The following is a 27,565-nucleotide window of genomic DNA, read 5'->3' on the forward strand; positions in this document are numbered from 1 at the left end:
GTTCAGCCGCTCGCGATACGCACCGGCTTATAAATCAGTTTAATTCGCGTGCGATTCGATACAATGTTCCGAACGCGAGTTCCGGTGGGATAGCCCCGGCTCGACGCCCCCTTGGGGCCGCGCATAGCTCCAGGAACCAGGGGGAAGCCTCCCCGAGTGAGGAGGAAGGAAGAAAGAGAATAATCGCGCGCAATTACAGTACGCGCGCGGCGGCGATCGCGTCGATAATCATTCGGAGATGAGATCGCCCGCGTGCAAGATGCATCGCCAACTCGGCCGCGCGCGCACCAAGAGATGCACGGGGAAAATATTTTATTCGGACGCGAGCCGTGTAATTATTCCCGCGTAGAGAGAGACTATCCCGCGCGCCGCTGCATCTCGATCTGCCCTTCTCGCAAGGAGATGCCTCTCTTTGCGTTCCGCGGTTGTAGCGAGCCGCCGTCGTGGACAAATTGAATGCTCTCCGACGAGCGAGACGAGATGGTTACGGGCTATTTTACGAAGATCTAGCGATGAATCCTTCATTATTATTTGTTATTACGTAGAAGATTATTTGAAAAAAGTCTAACGCATTGCGAGTGTGTAATTGTTACGTGGCGCCTTAGAAAAAAAAATATTAGCTACCATGTAGCTAAATTTTAGATTTCCTTGATTTTTTTACAATTTAATAGCGCGTATTTTATAAAAATTCGAGAATTCAAAACATAGCATTGTCCGATAAGGGTGCACTGAAAAAAATATTAGCTCCTACAGCTAAATAGGTATCCCTATATTATATTTGAAAAATTACTATGCCTAAATTTTATAATAATTGATATTTTTAAGCTATAATTTAACGGGGAATTCCCTATTAAATTATAGTTGTCGAAATAAAATTATGCTCTTTTTTAATTTTGATAAAATTCGCGCTTTTAAATTGTAAAAAAATCAAGGAATTCTCTGTGTAATTAATTTCCAATTCGTTCATTATTTATTTATTTGTTTATGTAGTCTTCGAATAGTTCTCTTACGTTTCACGAATTAAATTCCATTCAATACGATATCATGATACACTTGAACCCCCTGCAGCGTGTCGCACGTAGGCGAAAGTCAATTCCTTTGATGTTGGCGTATCTAACTTTGACGAATCTTTCGCGGATGAGATCGCTATGTTACGCGCCACCTTCGCAAAAACGCCAACGTCGAAGTGTATTTTATCATGACACGCCAATAATTATCTTCTCCGTAAATCAATTATACCTATCCTTTGTCAAGTTCTCGATAACGGGGTGCGGCCCTTGAGAAATTCCCAGACTTCTGTTACACATACTTTTAACCCACTTGAATTAAATTCCGGCGCAACTCGACGCTCGTCAGCTGATCGCTCCCCTTCATCTCCTTGCGCCGGGGTAGATTTTCAAGGCGATAATCAGCGGCGCTCGTCATCCCTCGACTTCCGCATCTTCGCGGAACAGCCGACAGACGGTCGAACGAACTCTTCGAGTCGAACCCCTCTCCGGCGATCCATTCAAGTCAATCGTCTCGGTACCATCGATCTTCGCTATGCGCGACCGCGGGCAAAACGCTGGATAACGGTCGGCGGCCGAGAATGAAGGCGATCGCGGGTTAGTAAAATGCCCTTCCCCTCCCGGCAGGAGTGCAATTAAATGATCGATTTATGGTTCCCGCCGATCGTTACACACACACATACCGGATATCTGCCCGGCTCGCCTCGCTAATGACGTGGCTAGTATACCGTGCTTACGCGAGAGATGCATTCTCTGTGCTAGGTGTACTCACGCCGTACTCTGAATACGTGATACACATGCTGCGGAGGGAAAACGAGCGCCAGCTGCGCATTTATTAACGATCACAAGCGCGTGAATATGCACGTGTCTATTGTGCGTCGCAACCGATCGCTTTGCTCTTCGTTGGAATGGCGAGACATCTAAATCGAAAAGTTCAACTCAAAGCTCTCGCACGGAATCCTCTTACTCCACTATGAAAGTTGGTTTATATTAAGTGAACATAGATTTTCGAGTGAAAAACTGTGAACATCGTTTCGTGTTGTTCTATTATTTCGTCCGAAGCTAGCTAGCTAATAAATCGGATTGATAAAGAATCGCTCGACGGGTTAAGATCAGAGTTCATCGAAGATCAGAGGATATATTGCGAGTTCAGAATCCATCTACGTAAGTAGCGTAGCTAATTATTCTCTCTTTCTTGCCTAGTATACCATCTCCGACATAAATATTTCGAAAATATTTAGATATTTCGAAAATCGTTAGAATAAAACGAGAATTAATTATTATTTTAATTATATACATATACTAAATATTATTTAAAATATATAGATTTTATCAGACATATAGAAGTCAAATTTTTCAATTAACTATCACTTATGCAGGACATTGAAATTAATTAACTCGCTAGAATAAACATAATTTGTATACGCGATTTCGCTTAAAATCACTCTCGCAACTACAATCTGTGCGTGCCGGGTCCATTGTAAACAAGTGTGCTATAGATTTGCAATGCACATATGCGTGCGTTCAATAAATGAGGCTAATACTTTAGTTTACCAACACACATGTGAGTGTTCGTCTATCGATAAGCATATGGGTATCTACCGATTCGTGGCGCGCATCTTGCCTCGTGAAAACCGGATTCGTTCGATACTCGAGCGAGCTCGGCTAATGAGAAACCCTTTTACAAGGTGTCTTCCACGCGAGCCGCACCGAGAATCCGCCGACTCCAAGAACATAATTCACGAAAAGGGGATCGACGCTTATTAAAGCCGGGTTCAGAATATCCTGCAAATAGCATTGGTATGTTTTAAATAAAACAGTACATATATTGGAGAGAGAGAGCGAGAGAGAAAGGAGAGCCTTTTTTTCATAATCTCAGATTTAAACATATTTTAAATAATGTCATCTTTTAAACAATATTCCACTCAAGATTAGATATTTCCACAAAATGATATTTTTAACAAAAAATAATGACATTTCAAAATTTATCTATATATAAAACTAAAATAAAAAAAATTAATATACACTTTTTTGCAAGTTAAATTGTTTGGTGCATTTTTCTATTAATTTATTTATATATTAATCTTGTGTGTGTGCGTGTACGTCTGATTTGTTTTATGATTTATACCATATATTTATAGATACTACACATAAATATTTTATCCTAACTTTTATAACATATGAATATGATATGAATTCATCTAACATGTCTTAAATAATCTTCCACTGATTATATCTGGGCGTGATTCGTAGCATCTTCATTGTTGCACGAGCAGATGTTTATCTCGCGCTCATCCTCTTTGCACGCCCAAGTCCCGCATCGTTAATCCCTTAGGTGCGACAGATGGCAACGAAAAATTTTGCATTATTATGTAATATCTAGATTCGAGAGATCCATTCCGGTATATACATATACATGTTTATTTTTTTTTAATTTCATAGTTTAAAAAAATATTCTCGTATCGTGTTAATATATTTAAAATTATATATATTTGATTTTTTATTAAATCATATACCTGCTATAAAGTACCGTAAGAGGCCGAAAAAAATTTAATTAATAAATTTTTTATAAATTTTAATTAATTTTTTAATTAATAGTATCAGATGTACATATAAGAAAAGAAATTTGGTGGCAATGCTTGAATGCACGAAAGTACAAGATTGGTCTGATGCGATAAAGTCGTCGTCATGTCACGCCACGGGACACGCAGTTTCCTCGGATATATATGTTAGGTGCGCACATGTGAAGGGAAGCGGAAAATGGTCTCACCGAGAACACGAGGCCCGCCTTTCCATTTTCTTTAAAGAGACCATTGAGCGCCGGCAAACCAGTTTTAAATGCATGCACCAGTTCATGCGATACGCGTCTTCGAATATGTACTTCGTCGTCTTGCACGATCGTTAAGACGTTCGTTAGGTTGTAAAGTTAAATCGGTAAAAATAGAAATCGCACGCGGATGAATGAAATATTTAATTAATTCAATAATTTCATAATCGTACTAAATAATAAATATTTTAATGTTGAAAACAGTTCTTCTCTCTCTCTCTTTCTTTCTTTAATTTAAATTAAATTAAAATATTATACAATAATATTCATAACGGAATCAATTGCTCAGCCTTTTTTTTGTTAAGTAAGGTTGAGAAATTCGAGAACCATGACAGAAAGCAGTCGTAAAAGAATGCAAACGAGCGATTTTAAGCGAAACTCCTGTATCTGCATGTACCAATCGGACCGTGAGGACCAACGCGTATCGTCTCTCGCAATTCTCACGAAATAACGCATCTGACCTAGATTCGCAAATTGCGTTTAAATCGTGATGAAACTCGGCGCGCGTAATGATAAGCCACGGTGCAATGAATCGCCATCCTGGCAGGGTGCCACATTACGAGATGTAACGGATTGGCCGGATAATGTTATAATTCGGAACGGGTTTCGCAAGAAAGTATTTATATACACAGGGCACAAGTGGAAGTTTTTTAAAAATTTATAAATACAAATTCAGGTAGAAAACGGGTTAAGAGCTCGGCTCAGAAATTGGGCGCAACAAATTTGTTTTAAAATCTTCTTTATTTAACTTGAACGTTTCGGTCCTTCCCGTTTTGGCCCATCTTCAGCAGATTAAAAATAAAATTCGTATGTTGATGAGCCATATCCCCGTCTTATGTCTTTGTAAATCCTCTATAAATTCCAACCCTTAAAAGAATAATCCGAAAAGTTAGATATTAACAATCGTGAAAGTTGGAGAAAATAATGTAAACATTTTTTATAGGAGAATAAGTAAAAAAGATGAGTAAAGAAAAAACTCACCAAAGCGATCAAAGACGAAAAAATATTTAAATTAAATGAAGAAGATTTTAAAACACATTTGTTGCGCCTAATTTCTGCGCCTGGCTCTTTTCTCGATTTTTTATCTAAATTTATATTTATATTTATATATTCGTCTTTTCGTTTTATTATGGAAAAGTTATGACGAACGTCTCTTTGGAAACCGAACTGCTTTTGTTATTCTAACTTTATTGCTATAAACAATTACACACATCGCAGCTTTTATCAAACAGTTACGTACTGATAAGTGATGAAAATGATAACAAATTTTATTAAAAAAAAAACATTTAAAAAATCGGAAAGAGAAAGAGCACGGTTTAAGATTTTACAGAGAAAAAAATTACAAAGAATAAAGCCAATAAACTTTAGCAAAATTTTGCAACAGTGTGCAGTCGTCCTTGAAGGGTTTCGAAACTATGAAGATTCGCGAACGCGAATTCGCTTTACGGCAAGCCCTTTACGGTGGGCTCGACGATTAAGCGCAATTACGCTTCCTCCGGCTATCTCCTTGGCCAGGTAGAGCGTTTTCGTCTTCGACGAGGATACGGCACGGCGTAACTGCGAGTTTATGGCCTCGTTCGTCCGGTGCGAATCCGCCGGCGCGGCGGGATCCGGCATAAAGTATGGATCGCGCGCGGCAGTGGCTGAGCGCGATGCATCTCTTCGTTTTTCTCGTTTATTATTCCCCGGCTTCCTCGGCCGACGGGAAATGACGGGAACCGACAAACGGAAGAATGCGTCTGGCGAATGTCGGATAAAAGGAAAAAGGATCATAATCTGAAGCTTCTCTTCTCACAATCAGTGTTTCTTGCAAATAAAATTTCACGAAATTTCGAAAATAATTAATATTGCGATTTAATCGATGCTGAATGAATTCACGAGTCGTTTTGTCAGGAGAAAGGGAGGAGAGAGAGAGAGAACGGGAAATGCTTGATAGCAATCAAGAAGCGAAGAGACGCAGCTCTTCTTTCTCCCGATCAATCTGTAAATTGGTGACGCTTGAACGACAATTGTCAGAGCTGTCCTGCGACTACTGCAGCACATTTTTAACTGAAGTGTAATCAATGATCGACAGAGTAAGAAATGCAAACGACAATTTTACGCAGAGATCCAGCCGTCACGTAAGTACGCTCTTTACATACCTCTGATTACAGTCCAGAGATATATAAGAAATGAGTGGAACGTAAAATGCCACTTTAGATTGCAAAGTGCAATCTAACAAGAGAATGATATGAATCGGCAAATCAAAATTCCACGAGAAGAGACCCATCGTATTTGCGAGAAAGCATGAAAAGATATTAAATGTTTAAATGCTGGACACCGAGTTGAAACGTTGTTGACAATATCGATTTTTTAATTTTGTAAACATTGTAGGATTAAATTCTTTGATCATTAAATTTTGCACATTTCGTATTTCACCTATCTAGTATTTTAGAAGAAAAACGGTAGGTTTTGTAAAAATCTTAAAATTTTTTCTTAAGACCTCTACTTTATATTAATATCGGTAGCGAGGGGGTCCTTTCGCGCGAAACGAGCGTCACGCTCGGCGATTCCGGCCGCAAAAGTGAGAATCACAAATTTTCCCGCGGGTCGACCTCAAAAACCACGGACGAGCGTCACTCTCCGGATCGGCGAGCTCTCGCGGTCGTAAAATTCCTTGCATCGTGTGCCGTGCGAGCGGTTACCGATTCGCCGCGGTTTGCAGATCGCGCGGATGGTATTCGCGACCGCAGCTTCGACGAATCTTTCACGGAGAAAAGAGCCGGGATCAACGACATTCTTCCCAGGCTGCAGCTACGCGATCGAATATAATCGATTTCTTTTGTACAATTAAATCTTTTATTAATCGGAAAATTAATCGAATAAATTTCTATTAAATTCGGTTTACAATACACGAAATCTGATAGAATTAACCCAATCATTTAGTCGTTTCTTTTTTTTTTTTTTTATTTCGTCCATTCTGTGAAGCTAAAGAACTGTGAAGTAAAGAAATGATTATTACAATGCAACCCTGTGCATTACAAGAAACGCGAGCTTTTTAAAAGTTCGAGAGTCCTTCATTCTCTGTGAGTCACTCGCTGTACCACCTACATCGTGCGACGTCGAAGATAACACCGGTCTCTGGCGACTCTTTCGCAAGGCGTTCATCCTTGATTTGAAGAGCAAAGAAAGCCACGCATTACACGGCGATGATCTCTCGACAAGATAAGAGATGCATCCCATTCTTTAGAGCGTCATACATCCCCTCATGATGTATGCGTTTCGCCGGTGGGTGTCCAAGAGTGCTCTCCACGGTAATACGCCCTGCCAACGGAAGACAGTCAGAACTCGGGGCTATCGTGGAAGATTGCAGTCTTTATTAGCCTCAGAATAACCGATATTTTGTGAGTTTCCTTTTTTCAACCGACGCGACCGAACAAAGTAGAAAGAACTCCCATAGTAATTCTAGCTCCCAAGCAACAAGCGTAGAATCCTCAAAGATGCATAAATAACTTCCACTTCTCTCTTCCATCCTTCCCTCCAAATCGTTCCTTCGTGAATCGACTCTCTAGACTAACTTTAATTATACGTCGGCATGTGCAGGCAAGTATAGACACACATTACGAACTCGCAAATAATCTATAACGGATATCCCGTGACTAATTACTCGTCTCATCCAGTTTGATTGTAATTCTATATCGTCAATTTACGTCACAAAAGTTCAAGCGGAGTTTGAAATAATAAGAGGACGCTTTTCGCGAGAAATGATATCCTGATTTAATTATGGAGCTCATTTGCAACGAACAGATGGGAAATATGCGAACATTTAGCATACGCGAAATGTTAAATGGAGGTAGCCTTGCTAAATTGTTGGGAGTAAACATATTTTATTTTGCGGTACTCTAACGGGATATTCTAGTTTAATAAAGCAGATTATACACATGCATATTTACGCATGTTCGTAATAGTTACAGTTAAATTTGCAATAAAACAGTTTTAAGGTCGACGTGTGCAGACGAATCAATATTCGTTCCTCCTTGGTAAAAGCTACTCGAGATGTATTGTTTAGTAACAATGCAACTGTTATCGGCATTCGATATACGAAATACAATCATACTAGGTCAATAAGATATCAATATATGTTAGATATAAACTATTCCAAGTTTCCAAATACAAAAGACGTATTCTGATATCAAATTTTAATTCTTTAAACGAATTATACAAAAATACGTGTTACGTTCTTAGTTGAAATATCAAGACAATTTAAATAAAGATTAATGTTTTATAATCAACAAATGCAAAGATAAATAATGTAGAAAGAGTTAAAATTAAAAAAATTGTTTTTCAGATTTAAAAAAAATTTAACATACATCCCCCATAAAAAAATTATAAACATTCAATACGTCTTTTAAGTGTCTTTGAGATAAATTTAGATTTTTTCAGATTAAAAAAAAATTAACATACATCCCCCATAAACAAAATTTATAGACATTCAATATGTCTTTTAAGTGTTTTATACGGCATGAACGACACTCTCCCACGCCAATACAAACGTCGGACGAGTCTCGGCTCAACGACACCGATGGGCTCTCGATATCGATAAAATGATCATTCCGCGGCTCGTCCAAGCGGAAGGCAACGATTGCCGCGCCGGTTGGCGAACAACCGTGAGAGAAAGAGCTCACGATTCGCCGCTGAACTTTTTCGAGAGGAACGGTACATTGCCGAAGGGTAACGCTCGCTCCCACTGCCGCCACCGACGCGAAAAGGAGAAACGCGGGAGAGAATAAGGATCGGGGCAGCGCGCAGGCCGCAGAAACTGAATCTGAACCTGCCTACTGTTCTTTTACTAGATCCTGTCGGACGACCGCGAACCGCAAGCGTAAAAAAAAAAAAAAAAAAAAAAATAATCCGCGCGCATGTTGGCGAACGCGCCATTAAAGTCCTCGACGAGGAACTTCATTATGCAAACGCGCAATTTCTATCCAACTTTGTTCTTGGGTTTGGGAAAAAGGGGGATCTACCCTCCCAAGATAATACATGCAATAATATGTGTGTACAAAGATTTCTATTGTTTTTAAATATTTTTTGCTTCTCTCTTCCGCTGCAGATACTTCTTATCAGTATAAAAAATATTTCCCTATAAAAAATCAAACATTGAAAAAGAATCCCTTTGAAAAGGATGGAACATTATTATTTCTTCGGCATGTTGTTCATTCGGTCACAACGGATCGGAATCGGAGAGGCCTCGGCCTCTCTCGAGAAATTACTTCGTGCAGCCGGAAGGCGTGTTTTAGATTATGGTAATGCGGCCTCTTTCAATTTCGAATCCGGCAACTGTTAAATCATCGCGAGGAAACGAAATTCTAATTTATAGTCGTCGGATGGTAATAAATGGGTTCAAAGCGATATGGCGAGCAAGCTTGCGCGGAAATAAAGAACCGTTAAGAGAAAGTGCAAACACAACAACGTCATTCTAAATCGTGAGAAATGTTCAGTGAAATTTATCTTATCCCGTAAGTAAATATACGTTTACAGTTTCAGCAAACAGAGGTAAGATATGCTACTTGTGCATAATCTTGTCTATTTAACAGAGTCCCACTCAAGAGTGTACAGCATATAAGCGTATTATACATGTTGGCAAAATAACAATACAACCGGCTGTATTGATCTTAATTTTTTCTCCTCTTCATCTTCCAATCAAGCACTTTTAGCATTAAAAAGATTTTCCTCTTGTTTTTCTAAATTTATGTCAAGATTATTCTCTCTCTGCTTTGCGTTTAGACCTAGTGTACGCGAAACGGCGTGTAAAGGAACAGATCAGATATCCTACGGTATTTATGCGTAAACGCCCAATGTTGGGTCCCGTTAGATCGTCGTATACGCGTCTCCACCTGCGACTGAAAAAATCGCGTGATTACACGTGCGTGTGCGCGCGTGCATCGTGCATAATGAAGGAGCGGCTCCGAGATGCGACGCGACGCGAACGGCCGTTACGTCATTTATCTCGCGGAAATCGTAGACTCGCATCGAAATAGCCAACACATACACACACTCCGTGTCCCCGTGTCCCATCCTACAACAACGCGCACACAATAAAACGCATATATGCGCGTGGGTGTAGGTCACGTGCACGTAACACGTTTGCGTGCGTGTGTGTAAGGGGTGCGAAAATGAATTTATACCGTCGTATCGGTAGTTTCAAGAGCGTCGAGAGCGACAAGAATGCGACGAAGAAAATTGAATTACCGGAGGATATATCCTGACACATGGGAGATCATTTATTTAAAATATGCTATATAATATAGTAAAGAGAATCTGAACGCCATCGTCGGATGACGGAATAAAAGTTGCATTTTGACGTACGGTTATTGCAGTAAGAAATTCTGCTCACGCTTTCTCGTCGTAAATGCACTGATTGAATAGCAGTTTACGTCAAAAGTGTCAAACACGTATAATTATATAGCGTGTTTCAGATGTATACAGGAGAGTCTCGGGAGAAGGATACTCAAAGGAAAGAAGGGAGAATAATGATGAAGTTTCTAAATTGCAAATAATTTTGAGAATTTTTTTTTTATTTAAAGATGCACATTGCAATTTCAAGTTGCATCGAGAAATACGTCAGACGTTAATTCTAAGACACCCTATGTAACGATCCTCAAGAATTAGCAAGCGGTTTTTGCTCCTTTGAAACATCCGGTATGCGCGAGCGTGAATACATTACATTTCGCCCGTCTCTTCGCGGACGACGCGTCGCGTGATAATGAATCTCGGTAAGGAAAAGAGCTGCTGCCTTTATGACGTTCTAGTCGATTAAGCGCGATGTAATCGCAGCTGCCCGCCAGCAGACGCAGCTCTTTCGCGTCGGATTGGCAACGGAGACGCGTAATCCAATTTGACAAGATTGCATTTTCACGCGATCTCGTCTGCCCAGAGTCGTCTTTTTTCACTGCGCCTTACGTCGTCGCGTATGATACTTCTATATACTCGAGTTTTATTGATACTTCCATTGAATATCCTTCATTCCCCGATATATTTATCGTATTATATAATATTATATTATTAATATCATATTAATATTATATATAATATTTGTTGAAATAAAATATTGAAATTTAATCTTATACTATTCTCAATCTTCTCATTCTCTCACAATTTTTTTATTAAAAAAAATGTATTAAAAAGAAATTCTGATACTTACTTTCGGTGTACTATACCGGAGTTGTAATTATTTTTTAATAAAAAATATTGTATTAAAGAAATTCTGATATTGATACTTTCGATATATTGTACTATATCGGAGCTGTAAAGGTACCAATACCATCTTGAATTTAATCGTCAGTCGTCGCGCGTTTGCGTACGAATTACGTAGCGTAGATATATAATAAATATACATACTTGTGAACGAGATACGGTAGTAATTTATAGAGCGTTGTATAAGTCACGCCGGTATGCGAAAACGATACTGGGTGTGGTAAACCTCGTGAGTGCACTGATAAGAGTCTTCATGGATAATCCGGACGTATACTCACTACACGTTACACGGCCATCAAAACGACACTCACCTGAAACAGAACGAAAATGATGCTTTAATAATGTTATCGTCCACAAGATAGATTCAATTAAATAATATATCGGCATAATGTTTTATCGACGGCTATAAATGATGATATAATGATATACGGTTTTGAATTTAAATTTTATTCATACTTGAAATTCCTACGGTATATAAGAAAGCTTTGCTAACACTTTTACTATCATTCTTAAGTATTTATCCGTGTGTATTAAAGCATTAAATATTATATATAAAAATAATCATAAAACGAGATCTTTTACATATTAATTAAACACGAGAATGTTCATGTTAAATAAAATAAATGTCGCATGTTATATATGTATAATTATATAAAATATAATAATAATAAAAAATATATATAAACGATACTATTATATGAAGATACCGTATAAATATTTTTTAAATAATATTTAAAAACAAACATTTAGAGCTGAACTCGATATAGTTTGGATTATCAGGATAACTGATGTAGTTTCCTTTTTCTTGCCGAATCATTGCTATGGTTTCGGTACAAAGAAACAAAATATGAAATAATATTAATGTTTATTGATATGCAAGAAGATAAAATATAAAATAGTTATATAAGTGCACTTTTAGAGCATAGTTTGCTTTCGCGAACAGAATCAAAAGCCGATGAAAGTGATACGTTCACAAAAGCGCAACACATAAAGAGCACATCAGAGATAACGATTCACAATACTGTCCGAATCATAACGGACATAATGCATCAAGTAAAAGATCAGAAAGATTATTACGTAAAGTAGAGCCATTTTCCTGATCGCTATTCTGCTTCGAACAACAAAACTGTTGATATTTATCATTTATTAATGTCGCGTTTAGAAACGCTGCTCTGTTAACTCGGCCATCTGTGATATAAACGCATTATGTCCCAAATCGGCTAGCGAAACGTACCAAACGCAAATCGGACATCAATAAACGCGATAAATCACGTCTCCAACACCGGAAGTGCATCACCGGTATTATCGCTTTGACACACTTCGACCTTTAGATATGTGCAACTGCAATCGTAACTACTTCACTCTAAATCGATATCTATATTCGCGGCGAAAAACAATATCAGAGGAATGCTTTTATTGTGAGCAGAGAGGAGAAAAAGAATATAATTGGAGCACGAACGGAAACGGTGAAGCTACATATGACAATTAACATAAAAAATCAAGCTCTATCTCGAAACGCGTGACCTACAATACAATTGCAGAAATAAAACTCGAATTTTGAAGAAGAGTTGCAAACACAAATATGTACAGCGAACAAGTCAAAAATATTGAATAATTAAAGTCAACAATTATTCATTTTATTTCATTTCATTTTATTTATTTATTTATTTATTTATTTATTTATTTATTCTGAGTAAATATCTCTGAAGATTTCTTTAAACTACATTTACAAGTGCAACGAGAACTTATTTGACGATACTGAAAATATTATTTTCGATACATAGCACAATATTTTCACTATATCATTATCCACGGTCTACGTGTTTGCGTTTATTAAAAATGCTATACCAAAAGTGTTTTGCTATCCCTAGAAGAAGAGACATTCCGTCGCGCCACCGATACCGCGACGCGCCCCGATGTAAATACGATCGAAACAAGAAAAAGGGTTGGTGAGAAGGAACAAGATGTACCGCGAGTTCGCGCCGAGAATGATAACTCGTCAAGGCTGCCGCTGCTTGACAGCCTGACCTCGAGACCGCGACGGTATATTTACCACCTGGAAGTGCTTAGAAGGAGGTTCTCATCCGCGTTTCCTAATGGTCTATTATTGGACGGTCTATTAAAGGGAATGTGCTTGAGCGAGGACCGTCACGCCTGTCGCGCGAAAATTACAGGATAGCGTTACGTCCACGACACGGTGATAAAACGCAACGTGTAACAAATTTATCCCGAGACATTATAATCTAAGACATTATAATCTTGTATTTTAATATGTTAAGTACAGGATACGAGACAATTAAAATGTCAGGTGTTCTTCAAATATATAAGACAAGAGTTAACTAAAAATTAAATAGGACATCACAACAAAATAGAATGTTTCGAAATAAAAAAATTTTTCAAAATTACTTTTTTACATAAATAATTGCAATATTATATATAATACTTTATTTTTACATTTATATTTGTTTTAAAAGAACTATAGTATAAAATATTTTAAAATATCTTAACAAAAAAAAATAATATATGTGATTTTTTTAAATGCAAAAAGTTAAACGCTGATATTGTAATATTTTATATTCATTTCTCTGTTTTAATTTTTTTATAAAATAATGAAAAGGGACCACAAAGTGGAGTAAACATAAGAGAAATCTTTTGAAAAGACCGCCATACAGAATCGATATTGAGCAACGGCGGCGCTCGTGAGTCTCACATCAAGAACGTAATCACTCGCATATGCTGCGTAATATCACGACTTCATCTTCATCAAAAAAAGAAAGAAAATATAACTATATACATTGTCTTGACAGGAAAACGCGCGCGCGCTAAATTGACATATGTACGGCTGTGCCAAGTCATCAAGTGCAAGTAAAGTCCAAGTAGCAACGTTAGCTGCATCCAATACCTGCAACTACATCTGTTCGCCAACAGGAAAATTCTGCGCATGCGTAAGAAAGTGAGTAGAACTGTTATCAATATAGACACATGCGTATACTTTAAACATAGACTTTAAATTCAGACACCTAAGCAAAATATTTCTATGATTTTTGCTTTAAAATATTTATTGACATAATATTCATATACGAAATTATTAATATAAAAAAATAAAACACTAAAAAAATATAAATGAGATAATAACAAAATGCAAATTATTTGATCGATAGTAAAAGTTGATTAAATGATGCACTTTTGCGTACAGATATAAATTAGCAACGTGATTCCTCGAGCGCGATTGTACTAATAAGAAAGAATTAGATCGCGGAAGGGGATTATCGCTCCATCGTAATTTGCCGCGTGAATAGAAGCGAGATTCAATCTATTATACATGATTCCAATTGTCTTGACTATATTATCTGATGTATTCACTTTCAATCGTTGTTAAAAAAAAAAATAATCGCGCACAGATTCTAAATGAATTTTGCTTGCGCGCTGCAACGCGAATCAAATCAATCACGTGCGATCGAGATACGATCTTTCTTCCAACTGAGAAACAATCGTTTCTTCAAAATTACAATGGCAAAAACAAAAACGCGCAAATTCAAAACCGTACCAGCACGTCAATATAATCGCGCATCGACTGTAATTTGACTTCGCAATTACGACACTCGTCATTCAAAGTATTCCTGGAACTTCGCAACTACGTCCGACAAAGCAATCAAAATCGCATAGCGGCAAATTCACGCACGCTGTGCAAAAGTTGATGCGCACCATTAATTATGTTGTTACTCATTTCAACACTCTGACGCCGCGAAACGCGCGTAAAAGATAGAAACGTTCACGTTTAACCGCGATCGCATCCGGTGCGATCGTATTGAACCTCGTTAACCTTGACATTTTGTACGACTCATGCCTCGCGTTTATTTTAGAAAGGTAGAACGATGCACACCGTGACGAATTTTTATTCCGCGGGTCGATAAGCGATACTTGTGAACGTGATATGCGATTCTGTCATCATCATATCTATTTATGCAAGAACACGCCAACTCCCCTACAAGTATCGTCGCCACTTTCAGCCGCACGTTCTCCGACTAATCTAAATGTGGTATCTGTTTTCTTAACAAAGATATTTGATGCCATTCTTTCTTGTACTTTTTAATCTTTTGCATTGAATATTCTGATTAGAATTGTAATTAATTGTAATTCTATTGTAATTAAATTTCTGCTAAGATATTAAATGGATTCGAAATAAACTAAGGAATGAAATTATACTTATTCTTCGTGAAACTTCATTTTCTAAAAAAATTTCTATGTTTTCAATAATGAGAACTTTGATATTTTGACACCGAGAAAAAATCTAAAGAGTTTTATTACAGGTTCAGCTTTTAATTATTTTCAGTTTTTTATTTTAATAATAATTTAACGTTTTTTGCGAATCTATTTATATCTTACCAAATTCTTTCTTGATAAACGCTAATTATTTTTCAAAGTAGGAAGAGTCTAAACGCCTATCACATTCGATGATCAAGCATCTTACAGTAAACTCTGTAATTATGATTAATGGATATATGCTTCCGGAGGATATTAATCCTCTTTACCTGCATGTTTTTTTATGATCTTTAATTTAAAAAAAATAAAATCGCCTATAACGCGAAAAGATTACAAAAACTCATTTTAACAAAATTTATAAAATTTACAGTCAACGAAAATCGCATAGATTCAATCGAAGAATTAGTCAGCGAAATTCAATCATCATCAAGAATGTTCATCAAACCGCAAATTGGACGAAGAATGTTGTTCGCCACGAGAGATGCTAATTTCTGGACGAAAATACTTGAGAAAAAGAAGAGGAAGAAACCGTTGGCGTCAGAGGTTAGTGTGTCTCTCTCATTTTCCCGTTAATTAATCTGGCCGCACCCCTAATTATCTCTCGCAATGTTGTGCTTTATATCGGTTCGAGAGAAATCTTCTCTCAGAGGATCACACGCGCACTTTCCCCAGACATTTTCTTACGTAACAATGTACGTCCGTGTTACAATTCGCGTGTTTCCATTCCCATCGCACGACCTCAATAATCCTCGTGAATCTTCCCAGTCGAATAGATTCCAAGAGTCCACTATTTCAAGCATTACATTGTGTATTACATCGAGAGATTACGAACGCCATTCTTTATTCTTTCCAAGTTCTAGCTTATCTCGGATTAGATTTGCGGAATATAAGCTTTATCTGAAAAGATTTAGAAACCTAGTATATTTTATCTTTTTAAATATAAGCGCTAAACTCTGCTAAACAAAAATCCCTGTTGCATTGTGAGTAAATATTCAGTTGATTATCAAATCGATATAAAAGTTAAATGGATAGATATTTGTTAAATATAAATTTTTCATTTGTTTATTCTTGGGTACTTATTCTCGACAGTTGTTTTAATTTACATCCACAAGAGAAACTTGGTTTTTATACATAGGATGTATAAAAAATTTCAAGAAAAAATTTAATAAACTAAAGATTTTAATCGATATCTCTATATGTAGCTTACTCATCGATTATTTTTTCAAACACCGGATAATCTTACTAGAATCTTACTCTACTATGGTGTAAAATTACTCCTGCCAGTGCAATTTAATCCCGTGCTACGGTAACGCGAAACGGCAAATATACAAGTAATATGATCGCGCGTGATGAGAAACGACATTAGCACAATCGGCTGGCAGGTCGTGAGTAGTAGACACATATGCTCATTGTCAGACTTTTAAAACCGCACCGTAGGTTGACACTACTTGCAGCGCGACGCGCTGCGGATCAATTTCTTTTTATGCACGCGCGGAAAGCCGGAAGAGGAACCGGCCGTGTTTGATGGCGCGGTGTCAACGAGTCGACACACGCGTATATAAGAAAAAGATGTCGTAACGGAATGTTAACGGTCGTTTATTTTGTTCCGCGTTCGCGATGATCCCACCGAGCATATTTTCTCGGCTGAGCAGCTATACAAAGCGGCCTCCGCTTGTGATTGCGGTATACCGCGTGCAGGTCCTAACGAGCTACCTATTGCAAGCCCGCGAACCCCCCTGGACTTCGTACTTTGTCCGGTACGCCGACGTGGTGAACGATCAACGGGGAATGTCACACTTCAATTGGCCGGCGGGCGACAGTAATTACCACGTGCTTAGGACCGGCTGTTTCCCGTACATCAAGTATCACTGCAGCAAACGACCGGCGCAGGACCTCAGCGGCGAGGACAGATTCTTCAAGGCGATCAAGATATTGAACCTTGGTAAGTAACCGGACGCTCTCGCTTCTCAAAAAAGAAATTCACGTTCGGAAACGCGACCTTGTTTATTTACGCCGATCGGATGTGATAAACCGACAAGCTCGTAAATCTTATAATTAATGCGAATATGTGGTGTCGTATATAGAATCTTCAATGTTCATTTTAACAAGATTTTTTTAACACTGTTTTAATTAAAATATCGGGATATTTTATATTCCTCAGCGAAGGTTTTATTTATGAGAGTTACTAGCCTTTTAACTGTCAAAGCTTTTAATATCGCGACAAATTACGATAGCTCTATCTTCATATCTTTCTCTATAAAGCATCATCTCAATCTCGAATTGGTTAAGAAATATTTTCATTATTAGAACGAAGATAGAAAGTTTCGCGATACCCGGTATATTTCTCCTGATATAATTGAAATCAATCCGTATCTAAAATAACAATCGGAATAAGGCGTCACGGCAGAAACCACGCGATATCACCACAGGCGGTCTTACTTGACTTAATTTCCGAGAAGGGACGTGGAACGGCGACGACGACTTCGTTGTCGTCGTCGTCTTTTCACGGTCAACGTCTCGTTTCATTGACTGCTCCTCCTCGATCTGGAATTAACCACGGCGAACGGGTTCAGCAATGCGATCTCAGCGACGACGCGATAAAACCCCTGACTTCTTGCGTTTGTTCGCGGTCCAGGTATCCCCACCCTCATGTACGGACTGGCGGCGACGCAGCTTATCCGACACCGTGAGATCGTGAAGACGCCTCAAGGCGACGTGACAATCCACTTCTTGCTACCGGAGGACAAAGGCGCGCCTTACTAAGATCGCCACTCGCACCGATATGTTAATATATATTCGTATCGAGTCTCCCACGTCTCATGATGGATGACCTTTAATGGTAATGAAATACGGAGCCGTACCGAACGATTGTTACATGTTTTTTATCCTACCATGTTGCGATGTTACTCGTTAGTCCTCGAACGAGTCCTCGAACGCAGAATGAGGAAAGAATCAAGCGGCGTTCAAGACTCGGCTAACTTTATCGTAAAACATTCGGTTTATCTGCGGCGGATGTGAGCGTTAACTTTCTTAATTGAAAAAAACAAAGAAGTTGAGGATAATTATCGGAAACGGTTTCCTCTACCCCCCAAAAAATGCGACAACTATCTGTTCAATATAGCTCGATTAAAATCAAAGTTAGATAGTAAGAGCTTAATAAAGAATACAGCAAGATACAAAAAATGGCATTATTTTTCCAATAAAAAAAATGTGTACTTTGAAATTTTTCTCAAAACACTTGAGAGGGATCAGTTTATAAGCAACGGGAAACATATTTTTTTAAGGAAACGTCATACGACGAGTCTTGGCTACGTGTAATCGCGAATCAAGTTCGCGATGAGAAAACTTGCGTTCTACTTTTATAACTTCTCGCTCGTGTTTAGTTAACTTCAATGGATGGCACGTGCCGGTCTCTGCAGAGCTTATTATTAGTCAATTAAGATCAGGAAAGCGTTCATTAGCGACGAGACCAATCGCGTGTGAATCTGCTACTATAGATAATCGCGACGGTTCCACGTCAGACTTCGAACGGTCTAAACAGGAGGAGCTTTTACAGGCTCCGACGACGCGCCGATAAGACGTGAAGTCTTATTTAATGAGAACGGCCGCGGGCGATCCACACCTAGAACAAGGTGCGAACGCACATAGTTAACATTAAAGTGGCTTTCTAATTAGCCACTACTACGTGTTTCCCGAGTTGATGATGCATTAATTTTGCCGACTCGTTTATCCACCTTCGAACTTGTTTTTCACAGAATGTAACGTACGACGATGAAAGCTCCCATTGCCAACCGCTGGCATTTAAATTTGCGATTTATACGAGTGTCGAACGTGACGCATAATAATTCGTTATAATTATCACGACTATGTGTGTGGATTACGATCGACGAGCGAACGGTCCCCTCGATTCGAATCAATCAATAGTATCGAATGCCGGATATCGCGGTAAAACAAGTCACTTCTGAAGGAGACGCTTCATCAGTTACAGATGCGATTGCAAGTTGCCTGTAACCCTCGGCAATATGCGCGAAGCGTGCAACTGTTCAAAGTAAATGTGATTCTAAACTTGGTAAAGTATTCTTCGTATAAGATATACTCATGGGATTTGACCCGCAATTATTCTTTTATATAGCTAAGATGCGTTTATAATTATATATATTGCTCATAATTTAACATTATAATTATTTCCGCTCTCTCTTATGAATACAATATTTTGTGAAAAATTTTGAATTTTTTATCACATTTATAAATTTGATTCTTATCTTTATTCTAATATAATTTGAGTTTTATTAATTTTGCCAAAAGTTTAGATGTAAGATACTTAAAAATGATGAAATATAGTTCACAAAAACTTGAGAATATGCATAATAGTTGCAATTATATAATAATTTGCTCTAGCTAGTAATATCTCGATTATACTATTAGAATATATTAATAAATTATAATATATAAAATGAATTATAAAATATATTAATAAATTTATATAATAAATTATAATTTTATTCACGTCAAATGGAAAAGCAATGCGGTGAAAATAAATACAAAAAAATTTGCAGTAATCTGCTAATTTTTTGCAAACAGATCAGATGAAAAATATTATCAGTGTTGCAGGTGCAGTGATATTTAAATTCAGGCAACAGATAAAAATTCATTAGCAAACCGTGAAGTATTACGCAATGACATTTCGAGCCTTTTCCCACATCTGCGATTGCGCTTTCGAAAGTTTTCATCGTTTCGAATGCAATCGACGCCAGCATGCACATATGCACGCACGCATGCACGCACTTCTCCGAATGACCATTTATCATTCGATGATTATATCGATAAAAAGAAAAATAAATAAAAACCGAATAAAAGTATTAATTAGCTGCCGGCTTTCACATCGACTTTTTAGCGAACTTTCACCAATTTGTACTTTTGCATTCGTCACGGACGACGATCTTTCCATTACCTTCTTCGGAAAACATATACAATATTCTCGTTCTCAATTTCCATTAACGAAGCGTAATCTGAGCAGCAAAACCGAGGACAAATGATCGAATGTATTGTATTTTTCTTTAGAACATATATATATATAAAGGTTGACTTTATCATAAAGATAATTAAGAAACACAAAACGTAGGACTATTTCAAGATATGAAATATTTTAGTGCTTGCATGTGTACAAGATTTTGATTTGTGATAATATTTTTAAGCTATCAAGATTAATAATTAATTTCTACGCAGATCTTGATAGAATTAATCACCAAAGAAAATCAATTAAAGTTCATTTATAATTAACGAAAAATATAAACATTTTGCGACTCGTATATTCGTAATTTTTTGTCAGAAAAATCGAGATTAGAAAATGTCAGTTGAAAAATAGTGAACAGCAAGCTTTTTTATGGTGACCATTTTTATTTCACGGACGAAATCAATAAACTTGATTATCAGTCGATTCGAGATCCACAGAATTACTCGAATATTCAGCAGGCATAAAAGATATCTGATATCTAATAGATAAACGAGATTTCTAGAGCGATCCAAAGTCTTATAATACCGGATCGGTCAGCTGCACTCTTAGGTTCCTCAGATTCCTCCAAGTAATGTCCAGGTAGGAGGACGACAAGGAATGAGGAGGAAGACGAAAGAAAAAGAGAGAAAAAGAGCAAGGGGGTGGAAATTTTACGAGGCTCGTTAGGAGAGCCTCGGAGAGGGCTAGTTATGCTGATCAGATCGAGTTTACATATCGAGGAAGTATGCAACTACCACATATTAATAGCATCGCGCGCCAAGGACGATAAGGGCGACGATCAGCGCCAGTGAGTGTTGCAGGGTTCGGAAAAGGACGGTTTCTCGTTTTCGCGAGGATTATAAGAGGGTGACGATAACGATAATAGACCGTGTCGCGTGTATCAGACCTGAGCCCCGAGCGGCGTTGCTGCAGTCGGTGCTAAATAACATCGCGTAACGACAAAAGGCAGGATAATTGACAGGAACGGAGGGAGCCGATTACAACGTATTATTTCCTGCGGTTCCGCTTCCTGCGAAACGCGCTGCGAGTTATCGCGAGCTGTCTTTCCTGGTCTACCTGGTCTAGACCACACAAACGGCGAATGTTGGAACGAATTTTATACAATTACAAGATTCGCGAGATACGATCATCATCTACAGCTGTGTCATGAATGGCGAGTGTTGAATGACGTCTTAATACGAATTAATGTCTCTACGTTCAGGAAGAGGAATTATTATACGTAGAAGAAAAGAACGAATTATTCTTCTCTATAAAAATTTGTATAACCGTTTTTCTCCCTACAATTTTTTGATGCAGACTCATATTTTTTCTTCCTAACGTTATACAACAACCGCGCATGTCCGAAGCTATCGCGGGATGAGCTCTCAGCATATCCGCATCACGCGCAATTAATTTCACGCGAGGCTCACGAGAGCTCGATTTGCATGTCCCGACGACCGTGGCGTTATTTTAGAGATAGTATCTGCTCGTAACCAGGAATCCACCGCGATATTAAACGCTTCAACAGGTTTCGAGCGTTGACGCGTAAAACTCAGATACAAAAAAATGCCAAAGTTATTACGTATCGTAAATATAAAACAAGCATATTTTAAGCAGCCCTAAAATTAGTGTCTGGCTTTAAATAACTTTAAGAGCAACTATTGACAAATCTGATCGAATAAAAATAAATAATTTATAACGTTAATTTTTCTACGAAAATGCTATATGAATTCAGTATTCTCACTGTTCGATAGGAGAAACAATTATCACGCACATTCAACTTTCATCTTGGATTGCGAAAATCTGACTTCATATTTAAATTTAGCAACATTAAAGCACTTGAATAGTCAAGTCTCATCAAACCGTACGAGTAGAGATACTATTTTTGCACAACGCGCATATATGTATCTATGTACTAAAAAAGTTAATGTTATGTTTAAATAATCATATCGTTGAATTTACTTTGCCGATTGTTCTTGCACCCGTAACTAAAAGATAACATATTTGTTCAGCGAATGAAATTTCGCGATGAAACGCGCAATGTCATCGTACTTTTGCTTTTGATTCGCAGAGCTGACATGTTGCATTTATCGTACTCGCATTTTAAAATTTACACCAACCTATTTTTCGATGCAGAAAGAAATGGAGCAACGCGCCGTGTATAAAATATTGTAATAACGCTCCGGAACCGAAGAGATAAAATCAACGGCCGCGTGCATCCGGGAAAATGCAGACAGATGCCCGGGGAGAAGCCTGGTCACGCTTTTAACATCTTTTTTTTTAAAGGCACAACTTTTATATAAAAGAGAGCGAGCGGCTTTGTGATGATAATTGAGATATGGCCTTTGAATTCTCTATTGAGAAAAAATTGAAATAGTATTTTATATATATCATAAAAATATATGTCCAAAACTACTATTCACATAATAAACCTTACTTAGGCTTAAAAATTTAATTGTCAATAATATTAATATTAATATTGCATATAATTAATTTAGAGCATATTATATGTTCGCAAGTTAAATTCGCAGTTAAAAAAATTCATCCTCAAATTAAATTAAGTTTAAATTTTCGTATTCGTTTATTCTTATTTTAATATCCCCTCTTTTTGTAAAAAAAATTGAATACTTTTCGTTCTTTGTTTCACTAAAAAACTAATAAAAATCAAAATATAAGAAGAATTTTCAAAAAAAAAAAGAGAGTCAAAAACATTTCTACTATAGGTGTATCATTATTGCATTTCGCTGCACGTCACGACGATGAATCAAAGTATATGTACAAAGTATATGTACAATGTACATACATCGGTTAGATCAAAAACACGCTTGTTGATTTATTTATTAGTACAGTATCTTCGAACATCTATATATACACACACACATTACACGAGCGGATACGATCCATGGTTCACCGTTCCTTATCTCGAGCCCGAGCATCGAAGGCAATTCAATTTTACCGTCGAGAGAGGACGAAGCCTTCCGGCTTCGGGCACCCGCGAATAATCGCGCATCCTCGAAGGAGCTCGTGAGTCACGGCCGGAATTAGGGAGAGCACCGCGGTGCCGGTTTCCTCGATCTCGCGTCAAGACTTCGATTTCCGGTCGGGACCTCGTCGAATCCGATAGTCATCGCCGATATAATAGAGAGAGACGGACCCTCATGTTGATTTACCGCGCTCGTTACGAGACTACTACTGAATTCGCATTGATTTATGCGCGTTCGCAAATCAAGCGCGAAATAGAATCCCTTCTTTCCGCCCCGGAAAGTGCGCTCCGGATCCGCCGCCGCGAGCTATGCGATCGTGCGCGCCGATAACGGTATCGATAACTGACAATGCATTCTTCCTGCGCGGCCCGCAGTTACGCGAATAACATCTAGCCGATCTAGCCGATTACTAAATGTTGCGTAACGTTGCGCCACACGTTGATTACATTGGCAAGGTGATTATTTACGGGCGAGGAGGGCTCTTTCGCGCTCGAGCGATCCGAAAAGATAATCCATCTGACGCGTTCAACCCGCGGAACGGATATCGCTAAATGCTATTACATTGCCAATTAAATGTGTTAGCTTTCTAACATATATACATATATGTATACAATTTTAACGTCTTCTCCGATGTTTGCATTTCTAAAAAAGGTATGTTATTGTTGTCGCTTTTCCGCGATGCTGATTGGCTGTCTCGATTCGCAGCTGTCATCACGAGAATTAGCAGTTTGATAGTGTCCAAAATAAAATAAAATAAAATAATATATTATGTTTTAAATAATATATTATAATACTTTAAACTCGATTAATATTTCTTGACAGAAATCAGCTGATAACTGATCAAAAATATTAATCGAATTTAAAGTATTAAAACATATTATTTAAAACATATTATTATTTTATTTAATTTTATTTTGGACAAACTGTCAAACTGCTAACCCTCGCGATGACAGCCTTTAAGTGCTATGAATATAACGCATAACGCAAATCGAGGCAGCTAATCAATATCGTGAAAAAGAGGCAATACTTGCGAGAATCGACTTAACATACCTTTTTTAGAAAGGGACTAGAACAACACAAGCGCGCGCCATTCCTCGATTTTATATTAAAAAGAATGATACAGAAATCAGCTAATAACTGTCAAAAAATATTAATCGAGTTTAAAGTACTATAACATTTTATTTAAAACATATTATTTTTATTTTTATAACATAATATTATTTTAAAATTTAATTAGCAAATTAACGTTTTAATCAGCTGATGTATGTAAAAAAAATATTAATAAAGCGTTAATTTGTTAATTAAATTTTAAAATAATAATAGGTTATAAAACTTAAAATAGTAATATGTTGTAAATAATATGTTATAATGCCTTATCTGCGATTAATATTTTTTGACAGAAATCAGCTGATAACTGTCAAAAATATTAATCGAGTTTAAGAGAGGAATTATTTAAAAACATATTATTTTAATTTTTATAAGATACTTTTATTTTAAAATTTAATTAACAAATTAACACCTTATTAATATTTTTTGACAGAAATCAACTGATTAAAGACTTAATTTGCTAATTAATTTTTAAAGTAACAATATGTTATAAAAATTAAAATAATATAATATGTTTTAAATAATATGTCATAATACTTTAAACTCGATTAATATTTTTGACAGTTATCAGCTGATTTCTGTCAAAAAATATTAATCGCAGATAAGGCATTATAACATATTATTTAAAACATATTACTATTTTAAATTTTATAACCTATTATTATTTTAAAATTTAATTAGCAAATTAACACTTTATTAATATTTTTTGACAGAAAATCAGCTGATTAAAGCGTTAATTTGCTAATTAAATTTTAAAATAATAATATATTATAAAAATTAAAATAATAATATGTTTTAAATAATATTTTATAATTTTTTAAACTCGATTAAAATTTTTGACAGTTATCAGCTGATTTCTGTCAAAAAATATTATTCGAATTTAAAGTATTATAACATATTATTTATAACATATTTTCATTTTAAAATTTAATTAGCAAATTAACGCTTTAATCAGCTTATTTCTGTCAAAAAATATTAATCAAGTTTAAACAAACTTTATATAAAAATATTCTTTTTTATATAAAATCGAGAAATGGCGCGCGCTTGTGTTGTTCTATAGTGATATTAAGAAATGTCAGACGGAAAATACGTCAAGAACCCGAGAAGCTGCATAAATAATCTCTTTGATATTCCGTTCCGAAATTGACGGCGCGAATTTGCGGTCGCGGGAAATTATCAATTATCTCGCGCTTTTGCGCGCGTATAAAAGACGCGATTCCGCGTGTCGGCTATAAATCGCCGCGGTATTGGTTGGTTGGCCAAGGAATAATAGAGGGAACGTGTAATGAACGCGCACGCATTAAAATCGGACCTCTCTCGGCTTATCGTGCGGTGCAAGCAAACGCAAGCGATGCTTTACGGTGCCGGAAGTCGGACGCACTGGAAAATTGAATCGTTCATAAAGCACGCGCGCCCGGCTATTATTATTATATTTCCATCGTTTCATTAGATCCTCGCTAGACGAGAATTCCACGTGACTCCTCTTCTCCTCGTAACGGCCCGTTCCTCTCTCTCCCGGCACTAACTGATAATTACGTTTTAGCACGATGCACGATAATTACACGGAGGACGTTTCAATAGCTGTATCTCTATCACTAACTCGTGGAAGCGTTTTTCCGTCGAGCTTTGAATTTACACTTCGCACGTTCACGTTGCGTTTCCGTCACGTGGCATAGGGCGCAATAACGTAATCTCAAATCTTCCCTCGGAGCTGCGAACCCTGGGAACGCGAGGTGCAATCGTTGACCGCGCACCTCATGCGAGAATCTCAGAGTCTACGAAGATCCTTCCGCTTTGCTCGAATGGAACCTTAATCTCGAGAATGGTAACTGAACTAAGGCGCAAATATCTCGCGCATATTCTGTCAGATAACTATATTAAATGTTTTTGATCTAAACGCCTTTGAATTGCGAGTTGAAACATAGATTATCTAGATTATAAAATTGCTCTCCCTTTTTTTTTGCAATTCTCTCTTTGCGAAGTCTAGACTTTCAAAGAGAGACGTATCTATATAGATTTTTATTTGCTTTAATATCTAATGACTATAATAGTTTGTATGATTAAAAGTAACATCTGTCTTCGTTATAGGTCATTTTATAAAATATGTCAAAAAATGGAAAATTTATTGTTTTAATCATATAATATATAATATCTTCATAATTCTATGTAAAGATATATATTTTCTAATTACATCACTCATTTTTTTTTAATTACTCTCATTTTTACTTTAATTATTTTATTTTTCTTCCTTGCTGCTCTATGAGAGCATAGTTGTTTAAACATAATAAGTATAAAATGTACAAATATTTAAAATTTTTTATAGCAAAAATATGTACAAAAATTTTCAAATTATCAAACGCGCGTATACAAACAAAATCTCTAATTTTTAAAATTTTTAATTTTATATTTTTACTTTTAATATATCTTAATTCTTCAAGTTTATTTCTTTTCTTTCCAAAACTCGAGTTATTCAAAAGTTATAATTATTTATATTACAAGATATATATATATATATATATATATATATATATACAATAAAAATATACAAAAATTATTATTTTGCATTCTCATTAGTGAAAGCCAGACAGCGTGAATATGCGAGATGTTTGCGTGAGTCATATATAGTCAACGAAGAACCGTGAACCCGGGGTGCCGCGCAATAATCGGATATCCCGCGTGTCTCCCTCGAAAAAAAAACGACTTAATTAAGCCGAATTTAAGTTTGAATGACGTAGCGGGATGAAAATGAGTACATCGCCCATGAAGGTGCTCGGTAATCGCGGGACGTTGCGGGTCTTCTCGTCGCTTCGCTAATTGGTGAAGCGAGTGGCACCGATCTGCTCGGTCTTCGCCGTTGCTAAAATTACGTCGATATAATTAATCGTCGTTGCTCGTTACGAGGGGGAAAGGTTCGGCAACGTTGCGAAAACCCGCGCCGGTAACTAATTAAGCAAGAAAAGAGGAGGGGACACCGTCTCGCATTACGCACCGTGACATGAATCTGTCCCGACCAAGTTTCGGCGAAATTTAACAACGGCATGTTTCGCAAAAACCGCTGCACCTACCGCGTTTACGTGCCGACTTTTAATTATCTCTCAGCCCACCGCGCGCGTTCTTAATCTTCTTCGAGATGTTACCGTCCAGTCTCACG

The 27,565-nt window shown here is 37.1% G+C and overlaps 2 protein-coding genes across 4 annotated transcripts in view; one reads left to right on the top strand and one right to left on the bottom strand.

Annotated features, from left to right (window-relative positions):
* The window catches only part of Cad99c (cadherin 99C), a 105,536-nt gene that overhangs the window by 62,641 nt on the left and 15,330 nt on the right, over positions 1-27,565 (bottom strand). The window contains exon 2 of one of the 2 annotated variants that reach the window (XM_083058864.1): positions 11,212-11,378. The exons of the other annotated variant lie outside the window; for it this stretch is intronic. The gene's annotated coding sequence lies outside the window, so the exon portion shown is untranslated. The remainder of the gene's footprint in view (positions 1-11,211; positions 11,379-27,565) is intronic. 2 annotated transcript variants of the gene reach the window in all.
* Positions 13,877-19,681, top strand: LOC145949116 (uncharacterized protein C15orf61 homolog). Of its 2 annotated transcripts, XM_083058872.1 has the most exons (4): positions 13,877-14,020; positions 15,701-15,873; positions 17,029-17,272; positions 17,966-19,491. In XM_083058872.1, the coding sequence occupies exons 2-4, from the start codon at positions 15,763-15,765 to the stop codon at positions 18,091-18,093; spliced, it is 483 nt and encodes a 160-aa protein (XP_082914998.1). In that variant the 5' UTR covers positions 13,877-14,020; positions 15,701-15,762; the 3' UTR covers positions 18,094-19,491. The 2 variants fall into 2 exon arrangements, with proteins under 2 accessions (XP_082914998.1, XP_082914999.1); XM_083058873.1 differs by lacking the exon at positions 13,877-14,020 and having other exon boundaries at positions 15,741-15,873; positions 17,054-17,272; positions 17,966-19,681.

Source organism: Prenolepis imparis, unplaced genomic scaffold (assembly GCF_030444845.1).
Source record: "Prenolepis imparis isolate NDT839.2.m4 unplaced genomic scaffold, iyPreImpa1.0 SCAF_2, whole genome shotgun sequence".
NCBI classification, from domain to species: Eukaryota; Metazoa; Arthropoda; class Insecta; order Hymenoptera; family Formicidae; genus Prenolepis; species Prenolepis imparis.

Excerpts from the sequence above, each read along its gene's own strand:
- LOC145949116 (XM_083058872.1), top strand. The coding sequence starts at position 15,763 with ATGTTCATCAAACCGCAAATTGGACGAAGAATGTTGTTCGCCACGAGA. Across the intron at positions 15,874-17,028 it reads AGAAACCGTTGGCGTCAGAG|GTCCTAACGAGCTACCTATT; the intron begins GTTAGTGTGTCT and ends TACCGCGTGCAG. Across the intron at positions 17,273-17,965 it reads GATCAAGATATTGAACCTTG|GTATCCCCACCCTCATGTAC; the intron begins GTAAGTAACCGG and ends TTCGCGGTCCAG.